Below are 13,357 nucleotides of genomic sequence, written 5' to 3' on the forward strand. Positions count from 1 at the left end.
GACCACTTTGGCAGGGTGATTTAATGGATTTCCAAAGAGAGGTGGGAAATTGTGTATGTTGGCACTGGGAAAGCAATCCCTGGAGGTTGGCTGATCCCAGCAATCTACTTAGTGCTTGCTATGATGTAAATTTTTTGGTCTATCTAGAAGCTTTCCCACCCTCTCCTACAGCACTGGGCATTTACTTCAGCAGCTGAAGCCGCAATAAAACCTGGGTTTTGGATCTGGATTTTCGGAGGCTGGCTTATCTCTGGAGAATGTTGGGAGTGTCCCCACTTCACAGGTGGGAAACTGAAGCGATGAGCCCCAGGCAATACAGCGAGTTGTCTGTGGAGCCAGGATTAGAGCAGGAATTCCTGTCTCCCAGCTTCGAGTCCTCCCTCTGAGAGCCCCTCCCTGGAGTAAGCAATCAATCTGGAATGAGTAGGTGGCATGAACGTCTTTACTGGGGCAGGAAGAGTTTCACACCAAGCAAGGCATGGCCTGGAGGGATGATTAGCTATGCTGAGGTGCTAGGGACAGACCTGGGAGCCAAGAACTGCTGTGGCTGTGGATGCTCCTGCCCTTGGTGGGATTCTCCCATCATGAAAAGTCTTCAAGTTCTTGTTTGGAATTTGTTCAGCAGCCTGAGATTGGTCCGTCCATTTCCAATAGAGGTCCAACACTTTTGTCCCACCAGGAGATGGTGATACCACTTCGGTCTTGTTTTCCTTGCCTGGACTTAGAGGCAAGGCTAGGGTGCAGTCAAATACCTTTGCTTCCTGACTCACGGTATTGATTTTGTGTGCCCTGCAGGTGGTGGAGGAAACCGGAAAGGCAAGAGCAAGAAATGGCGCCAGATGCTGCAGTTCCCCCACATCAGCCTCTGCGAGGACCTTCGGCAAAGCCTGGGTGAGATGCAGGGCTCGCTGGCAGTCGTGCACCCCAAGCTGAGTGTCAGGGACATATAACAGGGCAAATCCCAGCCAGGATCACTTGGAGTTCAGGGTGTAGGGAAGAAATAATGGGTAGGTAAGTGGCTGATGATGTAGCCACACACCTGCGAGGCTGTGATGAGCTTCTGTGTGCAAATAGATCTGCTCCACACTGCAGAGTTTTGGAGTGTCACTCTGGGGTGCCTTTGTAAAAACAGCAAAGGTCCTGCTAACCTTTTCTGTTCTCCCTGGCTGGATTCAGCTCAGATCCACAGACCTCAGCTTCTAACATTCAAGTTTGCTCTTGCCAGGCAAACTGGGTTCTTGCTGTGTGGAGTAGATGAGAACTGGCAGTGAGCAGGGCTTGGCCTGTCATTTTCATTCTGTACTTTGTACTCTTCATGGTTTTAATGTTGTTTGTGCAGCAGGCTTGGTCCTGAGATCATGTGAAATTGTTTTGGGGCACAGAGGGTGCAAGTGCTTTGCTTCCTGGGAAGAGGAGAGCTTGTTTAAGTTTTCAATCCAGATTCAGGTGCCAGCTGGAGAGTGGCACAGCGCTGGCCTTGTTTCAGATCAGGTGTTGCTGAAACGAATGGGTTTGGGAGGTTTCTGCAGCTCAAATTCCCAGTTCTTCCCTGCCCAGGTTTTCCAGTCCTGGCAGTCCTTTGGGCCCTGTGGAACTGTAGTACTTGGAGAAACTCAACCTCACTCATTCATACTGTAACCCTCAAGTTCACAGCAGCCCAGTGCAGGCTGTCCCCACCTCCCTCTGCCACACAACCTGTGCACCATCTCTCAGGGCTGGCTTCACAGCCAGATGTGACTGCATGGTGACTCCAGCCTTGGATTTGCTGCTGGCTGCCTCTCTGGTGCAAGGTCTGAGGGCTGAACAGGGCTCTGACTTGGGCTGTCCTTGCAGCTCCCATCTTGGCCATCCAAACCCCTTCTGCCTCTTTGACTTGCAATGCCCTCAGCAGAGCTTTCCCCCAGCTTTTAACCATCCTGTGCCTGCAGCCACCCTTCCTGTGGCTGTCATGATGTTTTCCAGCACTGAACTTCACCCCTTTGCCGGTGGTGAGTGCTGGTGGTCTCTGTGTCTGCTGTCCTGTTATCCAGGACAGTGACCTTCTAAAGATTTGGGAAGCAAGTCCCTCTCAGCCACTGGCTGTCACCACCCGTGTCTCACTTCCCCTTGGTGAGGCACGTGAGAAGTGCTCTGATCCAGGTGGCAGCAGCTTCTCTTGGTTTTCCCATGGGAGAGATGACCCTGTTCCTTGTGCTTGGGCACTCTTTGGCTGGGTGTCATTCTTTTCACCTCATAGCTTGCTGGAAAGACATTTCTTTCCCTATTCCAGAGTCTTGGCAGGACTGTGGGCACAGTGGGCTGGTTGCCCATTGCAGTATTAAGCTTTTTGTGCCCTGACCACAGGGAGTAACCTCGTGTGAGCCTGGGCAGTGACCAGGGCAGCTGAAAGCTTCTGATCTCGCCGACAGCAAATTCTGGTCCTCCCCAGCTGAAGGGAACTCCTTCCCCTGCAGACACAAGGAAACCGGCTGGTGCGGCGGAGCTGGTGAGGCCACCTCCTCCCCCACCACCGCCCGCCTGGCTCTGCACTCTCCTGCACCCTCAGGAAGCTGCAGCTTCCTCGGGAGAAACTGCTGCACAGGGGAGGGGAAGGATGGGAATGCCCAGCACTGGGATCCCCTTGGTGGCTGCACATCTGCTCTGCAGACAGCAATGGCTGTCACAGAAATGTGCTCTGGCCTGCAATCAGACCAGAATCCTCGTGTGTGGAAGGGGAGGAAAAAGGCAGAGAACTGGAAGTGCTCTGGGTAGTCACAGGTGTTTGTGCGTGGGCTGCCAGAGTTCATTCATGGGTAGGTGGAATCTGCAAAAGTTGATGTACAAGCAAGTGGCTGTCCCAAGGAGAGGGGAGTTCTGACTGCTGTGGTACATCAGCAAGGCATCTGTGGGAATGGTGCCTCCCATTTTGATGCTGCTGCTTCCATAAGGGCTTTTGGAAACACAAGTGGTTTGAAGGAGTCATCAGAACAACTCTTGGCCTGGAAGATCTGCCTTGAGATAAGCTTGGTGTGTTCCTCATGTTCCAAGGAAAGTTGTGTATCTGGAGTAGTTGGTCAATCTCTATGGAGAGAGGAGAGAGCCTTTAGGCAAGCAGCTGGTATGGAGGTCCTTTGCTAGGAACAAGAGGTTCAGGCTGAGCAGAGCAGCAGGTCAATCCTCTTTCCGGGAAGAGGGCCTTCCATAGGGGAATGTAAAACCTCAGCAACGTCCCTTGTCCCACTGGGTGTACTTCATTCTCCTGGGAGTCTCAGGCTGGTGGGACCTGTCAGCAGCCCAGCTGAGGAGTCACAGTCACTGCTCCCTGTGCTGGGATCTGGCAGGGTGACCTTCTCCTCGTTTGCAGAGCGGGACTACCACAGCCTGTGCGAGAAGCAGCCCATCGGGCACATGCTCTTCCGGCAGTTCTGCGAGACGCGCCCCGAGCTCTCACGCTGTGTCAAGTTCCTGGATGCTGTGGTAAGAGCAAAGCCCATCAGGCTTCACTGGGAGAGGCAGGGATGTTCCTGACACCCTGGGCACAAACTGGTTGGCTGGGTGCTCCAGCAGGTACTTCTGGGCACATAAGGTTTTCCTGTAGGAAAAATCTGTGAGTTGGAGCCCAGATAGGGCTGGGCCTTTGCTTAGGGAGATGTTTGCTGGAGATCTGGTTTTCAAGGAAAGCATGGGTAACTTTGGGTAGAGGGTGTTGCTGCTCCACAGCTATTGCCCAGTAGCAAGGCTGGGTTTCTGGCTGGAACTGCCCCTCACAGTGCTCTCTCCAGGCAGGGTACGAAGTGGCTCCAGATGAAAAGAGGAAGGAATGTGGGCAGCACCTGATTGAAAAGTACTTGAAGCCAAACGTGAGTAAGAGGGTTGTGTTTGCTGCCTGCAAGGGTAGAACAGCTGGAGAGCCAACAGCTGACATTACCCATATCCTGCCACAGCCAACATGCTGAGCCACCACACCACCTCACAAGCTGCCACACTGCTTTGTCCACTGACCCTAAAGCAGGACCCTTGCGCTCTGCTCCCGGTGTCTGACTCCATCCCTTTGTCCCCAGAGTGAGGACCACGTGCCTGAAGTTCCCTCACAACTGGTGGATGCCTGTTGTGAGAGGCTGGAGCAGGAGCCTTCCAAGGAGCTCTTCAAGGAATGCACTAAGTAAGTTGGAGGGCTGGGCTGTGCAGATCATCCCCCATGGCATAGGGTTGATCTGCAGCTGACTCACCTTGTCCCTCATGGTCCCTTCCTCTGAGAGAGTGACAGCTGCTGCTAAGGCTGGGGCCTGAGGAGTTTTGGGCCAGCAGTTTGCAACCCAGTTCCAGGAAAGCAAGCACAAGGATATCTTGTGCTCTGGGAGCCACGAGCTGCTGCAGAAACTTCTGTCAATCCTCCCAGTCAGAGTTGCCATTTGGGAAGACCCTGTACCAATGCTATTCCCAGTTTGTGCCAGGATCTCGTAGGCTCCTGCTGAGCTGAGCCCATAGATGCATTCTGTGCCAGCTGTCCTGACTGCTGCAGAAGTGGCTGTTGTGGTTGGGTTACTCTGGCTGTAGCTGCAGGGGTCTAAGGTCACCTCTGTTCCCATCACAGAAGCAGTGGCCAAGGTCCCGGCTCCGGGTGTGAAACGGAAGCTCTTGGGCAAACTGGGCTTGCAGCCTCACCCCTCCCTGCACAGTAGCTGGAGTGTGTTGCCTAACTGAGTGCAGGGCTGTGGCAACACATCTGCTGCAGAATTCTGGGGAGCGTTAGCTCCGTGTGTGGTAACCAGTGTCGTGTCTGAATGCAGAGCCTCCGGGCTGGGCCCTGCCTGCTCTTGGCAAGCTCTGAAAGGGGAGAGCCCATCCGCTTCTCCTTGATGCGTGTTTCCAGTCTAGACACTGTGTCTAAGGCTCCTCACTCCGCTGGGCAGCCCTGGCACTGCTCTCCAAGGCAGTTAGCTCGTTGGAGCAGGATCCCCTGTGGCCTTTTGTGCTGGATATTCATCGGATAGTGAACAGCTCAGCGCCTGATGCTAAATGGTGCTAGCAGCTGATTACAGCCTGTGTACACGTTTGCCCTGTGAGCAGAGGGGCAATTGCAGAGTTCCATTGTCCCCCTTTGTCCTGCAGCCCAGGCTGATGCCAAGAGGCCACAATCAGCAGTGCCAGCGGGGTCCCAGGGTGCTGCATTTGTCACAGTGGTGCCTCCAACGCACCTTCCTTTTGCATGAGGCTCAGCATGGAGCGTGGCTTTCTGGGCCAGGGCTGTGTGGGTGATTCAGCACCAGGCTGGGTGAGGGATTGCAAAGTCTTTTGGAGCTGTTCACCTCCTCTTTCCTGGGGCTGCTGGCTTTTTCCAGGGCTGTGACCAGCTCTCAGGAACCGTGCTGGCTCTGCTCTCTCCTAGGCTTATCCACGACTACCTGAGCGTGGCTCCCTTTGCTGACTACCTCGACAGCTTGTACTTCAACCGCTTCCTGCAGTGGAAATGGCTGGAAAGGTAACGCTTCCCTCACCCCTGGTAAACCTGCACCCTCCTCACACAGCCTGCCTGAGGGGTCCCTGGGGCTCCTTCCCATTCTGGGCCCCGGAACGAGCCACAAGCCTGGCCTGTGCTGTCCCTCAGGGCCCTTTACTGGTACCAGCAGCATCCCCAGCCTTGCTTGCTTCCTGGGGAAGCAAGGCTGGGTTGAGCAGGGGTTTGGGGTGAGCCACAGTCTGTCAGGCCAGGGCATGGACCTCTCTCTTTGCTGACATCTCACTCTGGTTTCCTTTCCCTCACAGGCAGCCAGTGACCAAAAACACTTTCCGCCAGTACCGTGTGCTGGGTAAGGGCGGTTTTGGGGAGGTGAGTAACCACTGCTTCCTCTGCATTCAGGGTACCAGGCAGCCACTGTTCCCTGCTGCCAGAGGCAGACCTGGGTTGGCCATCAGGGTGCCTCCAGCTGCTCCAGCACCTGGAGGCAGGTGCTGCTGGCTGGGTGGGCTGTGGGGGCTCTGTGCTGGGCTGTGTTTTGGGCCTTGTGTGGCCTGTCAGCTCTTGCTGAGAGGCAGGAGCTCATCTCTCTCCAGGAGCTGGAGGTGTGGGAGGTGCTGTGTGGGGTTGGTAGCATGAGCCCTGTGGTGCCTACTGCTAGCTGGGCAGAGTCAGGTCAGTTCCCTGTGTCTCAACAGGGCAAACTGCACTCCTGAAAACTTCCTGCCAGGCTTCCATCTGTTTATGGAGTGGCCTTCTGTTTTCCTATGCACCAGCCGTGGTGCTGCTAGAGGCATTAGAGGGATTACAGCTGGCTCCTGCTTCTCTGTAACATCTGGAGCTGTCACTGTTACCTGCGTCTTTGCTTTGACAATGGGCTTCTTTGCCTTCCTGTGCCTCTTCTTGAGAGAAGAGCCTAGACCCCCACACTGGAAATGGCAGTGGGAGAGTGCTGAGCCTTGTCCTCCCTCCAGGTGTGTGCCTGCCAAGTGCGTGCCACAGGGAAGATGTATGCCTGCAAGAAACTGGAGAAGAAACGGATCAAAAAGAGGAAGGGAGAAGCCATGGCTCTGAATGAAAAACAGATCCTGGAAAAAGTGAACAGTAGGTTTGTAGTAAGTACATAGGAATTGCTCTCACTTTGCTGCGATGCTGGATTCTTCCTCCAACCAGCCAGCCTGGCACCTGTGTGCTCCTCACGTGGTGTGCAGAGGCAGGAGCAGGCTCTGCCCATGGTGCAGGGTCCTGGTGGCTGCACATCTCTCACAAGGGTGGGGTCTGGCAGGACCTTTACCGCCTCCACAACATGCTGTAAAACAGCTCCAAACATCCAGCTGGTTTTACAGGCACCTTTGTGACTTTTGGGGCACAAGTAAACAGTGAGAACTGTCTCTCCAGACAGTGGGGTGGGGAGAAGGCCAGCCCTGAGCTGTGTGCCTGGGAGCTCTGCCTTGGTGCACTGAGGTGTGGAAAGCCTGAACTTCCCTTTGCAGAGGGCTCATTGGATGCTGCCCCAATATTGCTGTTGAGTGCTGCCTACCCGTGGGGGGAGGCAGCTTTGGCTCAGGGAAAGTGTTCTCCCTGTCCAAGGAAAGCTGGGGGTGTGCTGGGACTGCTGGGCCATGTCCTCCCTGGGTTTGCACAGTTCCTCCTCTGCTGGCAAAGGCCCAGCCCTGAGCCTGAGTGGCTGCTTGGGTGGCAAAGTGTCCATGGGAGTGTGGGCACCTCCCTCTTCCAGCTGTGTCTTCTAACAGCCTTTCTGCCCTGAATTGCAGGTGAGCTTAGCCTATGCATATGAAACTAAAGATGCTCTCTGCCTAGTGCTGACCCTCATGAATGGAGGGGACCTCAAGTTCCATATCTACCACATGGGAGAGGCTGGTTTTGAGGAGCCCCGGGCAGCTTTCTATGCTGCTGAGATCTGCTGTGGCCTGGAGGACTTGCACCAGGAGAGGATAGTGTACAGGTGCGTGCTGCCTGGTCCCTGCTGGGAGAGCTTGTAGGGTCTGCAGCAGCAAGAGGGCTCCTGCTGCTCTTACCAGCCCAGCTGGGTCTGTCTTCTTAACAAAATAAGCTCAGGCTTGAAAGCAGCACAGAGCTGAGTGAGAAAAATTGGGAACAGAAAGCTGATCTTGTGGGAGAAAGGGAGACCTTAGCTTGGCTTCCTTGTGCTGGTAAATGATCGCCAAGAACAGGATGTGATCGTGCTGTGAATGTCTCAGGGCAGGCACTGAGCTCTCTGGGCAGTATTGACACTAGAACAAAGGAGGGTAGGCTGCCCCAATGTGCTCAAGAGCTGGGGAGGAGGGAAAACAAGTCGATTGACTGTACTCACAGGGGTGTGATGCAGTGTTAGTATAGTATGGCTAAACACTGGCCAGGAAGTCCCTTCTGGTCCTTCCTTGCCCTGGGGCAGGATAAGCAGAGAAGCCTCTGCTTCTTATGTGGCCTGCTTCATACTGAGTTCTGCACTTGCAAAGAGGGAACCATCCTCAAACTCACTGCTGAAGGCTGAAGGTTGTTGTGTTCCACCTCTCTGCCCCAGAGAGGAGAGCTTGCAGGGTCAGCTCTGGGGCAGAAGGTAGGAGGAAGGTTATCTGTGTGCCCGAGGCAGGGGCATGGCATCCTAAAGTTGCTTATCTGTGACTTGTTGAGATGTGGCTGTTGCTTGTGTCCTTTGCTTTGACAACAGGCTTCTTGCTAATCAAGTCCCTTCCATCCTAGGGACCTGAAGCCAGAGAACATATTACTGGATGACCACGGTGAGTGCAGGGTCAAGAGGAGCCGTGAGCCTGAGTTTTTTCTTACTCTGCTTGAACCAGGGTTACCCTGTGTTTTTGGCAGCTTCAAACACTGCCCCCTGACTTTCTTCTGTTAACTTGTCCCCTCCTCTATGCAGGTCACATCCGTATCTCAGACCTGGGACTAGCTGTGCATGTGCCAGAGGGCCAAACAATCAAGGGCCGGGTGGGGACAGTTGGCTACATGGGTAAGTGACCCTGGTTTAGGCAAAAAGTGGTTCAAAAGATGTGCTCTCCCTGCCCTCACACATCCCTCACCCCTGCTCCTCTGCAGCTCCGGAGGTGGTGAAGAACGAGCGCTACACCTTCAGCCCGGACTGGTGGGCTCTGGGCTGCCTGGTGTACGAGATGATCGAGGGCCAGTCCCCCTTCCAGCAGCGCAAGAAGAAGATCAAGCGGGAGGAGGTGGAGCGGTTGGTGAAGGAAGTGCAGGAGGAGTACTCAGAGAAGTTCTCGCCCTGTGCCCGCTCCCTCTGCAGCATGGTACGGCTGTGCGGCCCTGTCCCTTCACTCCTTCTGCAGTACTCCTGTGCAGCCCTGTCCCTTCACTCCCACTGCAGTACTCCTGTGCAGCCCTGTCCCTTCACTCCCACTGCAGTACTCCTGTGCAGCCCTGTCCCTTCACTTCCTCTGCAGTACTCCTGTGCAGCCCTGTCCCTTCACTCCCACCATTCCTGTGCATGCAGCAGCAGAACACCAGGGCTGCTCCCTGCAGAAGTGATGGCCAGCTTCCCTTGTTTCTGATAAGGCAGCACAGGAAGATTCAAAGTGCCTTCATTCCTTGCCCAACTGCCTAGCAGGCCTGTGCTCTTCCTAGAACAGAACACACTGCAGGAACCCAGGGCTGCTCCTTCGCTCGGGACATTGATTTCCTTTCTGTCACAGCTCCTGTGCAAAGACCCCTTGGAGCGCCTGGGGTGCCGAGGAGCTGGGGCCAAGGAGGTGAAGGAACACCCTCTCTTCAAGCACCTCAACTTCAGGAGGCTGGAAGCAGGCATGCTGGACCCTCCCTTCAAGCCAGATGTAAGTGCCCATCTGTTCCTGACCTTTCCAGTCACTGCTGCTGTCAAGGGAAGAGGGAGCCCTGGCATGGAGAGATGGGCCCATCCCCTTCCCTGGACCTGGCAGAGCAGGGCTCCAGCAAGCTCTGGGCTGTAGGGAGAGGAGGGAGAGGTGGCCTTGGCTTAGCCATGAGCAACAGTTGGAGGTGGTGGCATCAAGGTGGAGCCTGGCATTAGAGCAATCTTTGTGCTGCATAGCCCCAGGCCATCTACTGCAAGGATGTTCTGGACATCGAACAGTTCTCCACGGTGAAAGGAGTGGAGCTGGAGCCCACAGACAACGACTTTTACCAGAAGTTTGCTACAGGAAGTGTGCCCATTCCTTGGCAGAACGAGGTGGGTCTTTGCTCCTGCTTGTGCCCACCATGGCCCAGGGCACTGTCCCTGTGCTGTCCCCACTGCTCTCATGCTCTGCTGGGCCCTCAGTGATGGGCTCCATGTGGCACTTGCTGCAGCATTCTTTTCCCTCTTCCAGATGATCGAGACAGAGTGTTTTAAGGAGCTGAATGTCTTTAGCACAGATGGCACAGTGCCCCCAGACCTGGACTGGAAAGGGCAGCCTTCTCCACAGCCCAAAAAAGGGTTACTCCAGCGCTTGTTCAGCAGACAGGTAAGGGTTTGCCCAGCATTTCCTCCCCAGCCAGTCTCCCAGCAGCAGTGACTCTGCTCCTGCCTGTGCCAGGCAGGTCTGGCAGGGAGGTGGGCACGAGAGGGCAGCGAGCAGTCTCCCCTAGGTTGGGTGGCCAGACCCTAGAGCTTTCAGGGGCACCCGTGCAAGGCTGCAAGGAGCCAGCCCTTGCCTGGCTGGCACTCCCCATGCTGGGGGAGTCAAGGGGGCTGGAAAGGAGTGCCCTGGCTAAGCAAGCTGGAATCACCCAGGTAGAGAGGGATGCTGAATATTCTAAAATATTAAATCATCTTCCTTCATATATGAATAATACCATCGCTGAACAAGTCCTTCTTCTTGGAATGGGCTGTCTGGGTTCCCCAGAGCACTTCTGCCAGATCTTGAGCCAGGCAGAGAGCAGCTCTTTTGAGGGATGAGGAGAACAGAAACATCTTGCAGCCACTGTGGGCTTGCTTGTCTGCCTGTTTCCTCTGCCTGGGACAGTCTTTGCCTTCTTTCCAGTCCTGGCAAAGCCTGGGCTGCTGCCTCTCAGCAGCTGTGTGCAGCTGTAGGACTCCAGCATGGTTGGCTCTGGACCCACTCAGCCACCTGGTGCTGACTCCTGCTCCTTGGCAAGCTCTGAGTTGAGCTGTGCAGTTCAGTGGGCTGCCCTAGCCAGAGCCAGCTCTGGGGATACCCAGCCCTTCCCGAGGCAGCCAGGACCTGCCAGAGGATGGGCAGCTGTTTGTAGAAAGGGTTGAGCTGTGATTTCCCACGTGTTTTCTCTTTCCAGAGGTGAGCAGTCACTCCTGGCTGCTCTGCTCAGGGAAATACCCGGTGGCTCACGGACATGGCAAGATCTGGGAAAGAGGAGTGTTATCCTTCAGTGCCTATTCCCTTCCCCTGGCAGAGCACAACCTGCTTGTTGTTCTAACTGCCCCCTGAGCCACTAATCCAGCATCCCTGCTCTTGCTGCATTTGTGGGGGAGGCCTTGCCCTCAGCTTGAGCCAAAGTTGCCCCTGCACTGCCGCTGCTGGGAGTTCTGCTCCCAGGGGGCTGTGGGAAGTTTCCTTCACTCCTCTCCAGATGTCTGGGACACACAGAAGGGTTGAGAAACTGTGAAGCGTTTGGCATTGCCCCATGCTCATTCTCCCATTTCAGCAAAAAGGGCTTCAGCTGCTCTCGTGGCCAGCTGAGCCCTGAGCGGGGCCGAGCGTCTGTGCTGGCACTGAGCTTGTGTCCCTGGGTGGCTGCAGTCCCTGGAGCCCAGCTTCCTCACAGCTTCTGAGCTAGCCAGCTGTGTGCTCGCCAGTCTGCCTGCCAGGGGCTGACCTCCAGATGCAGCTGGACTGTTCTCTGCAGTCTGGGGGTCCCATCCTGCCCCTTGCCTCCATGTAATTCTCCCGCACACAGGCTGGGAGGGAACCTTGCCCATCCCTGCCAGAGGGCAGCTTGTAGGCTGGGTTGTGTGACCGTGCTCACCCTCTGCTTGCTGTGCTCCTCTCTCCCTCCCTCCTCCCTCTCCTTGCCCTTCTGACTTCAGGACTGTTGTGGAAACTGCAGCGACAGCGAGGAAGAGCCCACCCGGCTGTAGGGCACAGCTTGTTCTCCAGCCCCTGGGACCCTCTTGCCTCTCCTGAGTGCCCAGCCTGAAGGACACGGTCGCAGTGGCCCCACAAGGTGGATTTGTTTACAGTTTTATACGTCTGTATGTGAAGACTGTGAGGAAGATTCCAAGGCTGGCAGCCGCACACGGCTCGGGTTGAGGTGCCTCTGACCATGGGCAAGCCCTGAGACAAACCCGGACGCTTCCAAATCTGCCACTTGGGATGGTGCTGGTGCTGCTGCCACTCCTGTCCCAGGCCCAGGGTGGGAGGGAGGGATCGTGCTGGCGTGGGCCGAGGCCAGGCTGGAGCAGCTCTGCTGACACATTCCACGGTGCCCAAGCGGCACCACAGGTTTGATGTATATTTATATATGTTGGTCTGTACATATCACATGTTGGTTTTTAGTCTATGGGTGGGGGCCTGCGCTGCCCCCACCCTGTCACAGGCACAAATGTCCTCCTATGGGAGGAGTGACGGTCCCAGCTTTGTTCCAGGGAGTCCTGGACAGAGGCCTTCTGTGCCTTGAGGTGTCTAAATCATCTTTCCTGGACCTTTCTGGCCATGCTGAGGTGTCCTGGCTCCAGCAGAGTCCATTGCTCAGCCTCGAGGCACAGGAAGGTGCTGTGCCAAAGCGTCTCCCATTGCGTCCTGGCAGCAGAACGTCACTGCCTTGTCCTCGTGTCCCTGTCTGCTGGAGCCTGCTGCCTCCTGTCTCGTCTCACACACCTTGCCAGCTCCAGTGAGCTGATCCCGAGCCCCTCTCCAGACCACAGGCACAGCTGGACACAGCCACTCCCAGGTGCCTGCTGCTGCTGTGGAAAAAGGGTTGGTCTGATCCTGGCACACTGCAGGATAGTGGCAGTGCAGTTCCGCCAGCTCTGGACCCGTGCATTCCAGAGATGTGGCCGTCCCCAGGCCCAGCTCAGTGGTGGGGGAGCAGACACAAAGAACACTGCTCTCAGGGAGCAAAGCTGTGATAAAGGAAATGTCCCTTCCCAGGGTCATGTGAAGCAGTGACCCAAAAGTGAGTGGGCTGAGACCAGCTCAGTGTGTGTCCCCAGGGGCACTGGGGAGCCCGCACAGCTCCTGCACCTACAGGCAGGAGCCTTCTGTGGGGCTCAGCCCACCTCTCCATCCAGCTTGTCCTGTCTCCTCTTGTGTACACTTGTCCCAGCTGTGTCCTGAGCAATAACTTGTCCCTTCTCTGTGTGTGTGTGTGCACACGTGCGTGCGTGTGCTACTGCCTCTGCTCATTCTGAGCCAGGCCCCCCAGGGGGGCTGAGCACCTACTTGGACCTGTGGTATCATTTGCTTGCCTTGCACTAAAGTTGGAGAGTATTTAAATTTTTAACCTTTTGTTAAGTGTAAAGATTTGCTGTGCCTTGTCTTGCTCTCGTGTCATGGGGAGCCTGCTCCAGGCCATACAGGGTTGGTGGCTGAAAGAAGGGAGTGGGGACCTCATTTCTGGCCTGCCATGGGCTGTGCTGGTACTCCTGTCCTGCAAGGAAGGGCTGGGGTTGTTCTCCAGGGCAAAAAGGCTGATGCTGGCTAAGCCCTGAGTGTCACAGATGACCCTCAGTGTCTTTGCTGCATATTTTGAGTCAGTGTCAGAGCACGACAGGTATGAGGCCTTGTGCTGTTGGGATGCTTGTGCCTGCTGTGGTCCCCTCTGGGGCATGTCCATCCCCAGCACAGCCCCTCCTGGGCTGTCCAGGTGTGCTGTAGGGCCAGGACAGAGTCCTGCTGCCCTCTGATCCCTGTGAATTACTGCTTCAGGGGGGTCACCATGCATGGGAACCTTGGGGCAGCACAGAGTGCTGCTGCTTAGCTCAAGAACAGCCCC

The 13,357-nt window shown here is 55.7% G+C and overlaps 1 protein-coding gene across 1 annotated transcript; it reads left to right on the plus strand.

Annotated features, from left to right (window-relative positions):
* The first annotated feature begins 158 nt into the window (after positions 1–158).
* Positions 159–12,883, plus strand: GRK6 (G protein-coupled receptor kinase 6). Its single transcript, XM_077786650.1, has 15 exons — positions 159–891; positions 3,344–3,456; positions 3,762–3,839; positions 4,041–4,141; positions 5,369–5,461; positions 5,746–5,809; positions 6,412–6,552; positions 7,213–7,403; positions 8,162–8,199; positions 8,337–8,426; positions 8,513–8,721; positions 9,124–9,261; positions 9,498–9,635; positions 9,775–9,909; positions 11,451–12,883. The coding sequence occupies exons 1-15, from the start codon at positions 840–842 to the stop codon at positions 11,499–11,501; spliced, it is 1,632 nt and encodes a 543-aa protein (XP_077642776.1). The 5' UTR covers positions 159–839; the 3' UTR covers positions 11,502–12,883.
* Positions 12,884–13,357: the final 474 nt, after the last annotated feature.

The sequence above is a fragment of the Lonchura striata genome, chromosome 15, assembly GCF_046129695.1.
Source record: "Lonchura striata isolate bLonStr1 chromosome 15, bLonStr1.mat, whole genome shotgun sequence".
Lineage (NCBI taxonomy): Eukaryota > Metazoa > Chordata > Aves > Passeriformes > Estrildidae > Lonchura > Lonchura striata.

Bases quoted from the DNA above. Each gene is read 5' to 3' on its own strand.
- GRK6 (XM_077786650.1), top strand. From the start codon at position 840: ATGCTGCAGTTCCCCCACATCAGCCTCTGCGAGGACCTTCGGCAAAGC. The intron at 4,142-5,368 runs GTAAGTTGGAGG...GCTCTCTCCTAG, and splicing joins CTCTTCAAGGAATGCACTAA to GCTTATCCACGACTACCTGA. The intron at 5,810-6,411 runs GTGAGTAACCAC...TCCTCCCTCCAG, and splicing joins GTAAGGGCGGTTTTGGGGAG to GTGTGTGCCTGCCAAGTGCG.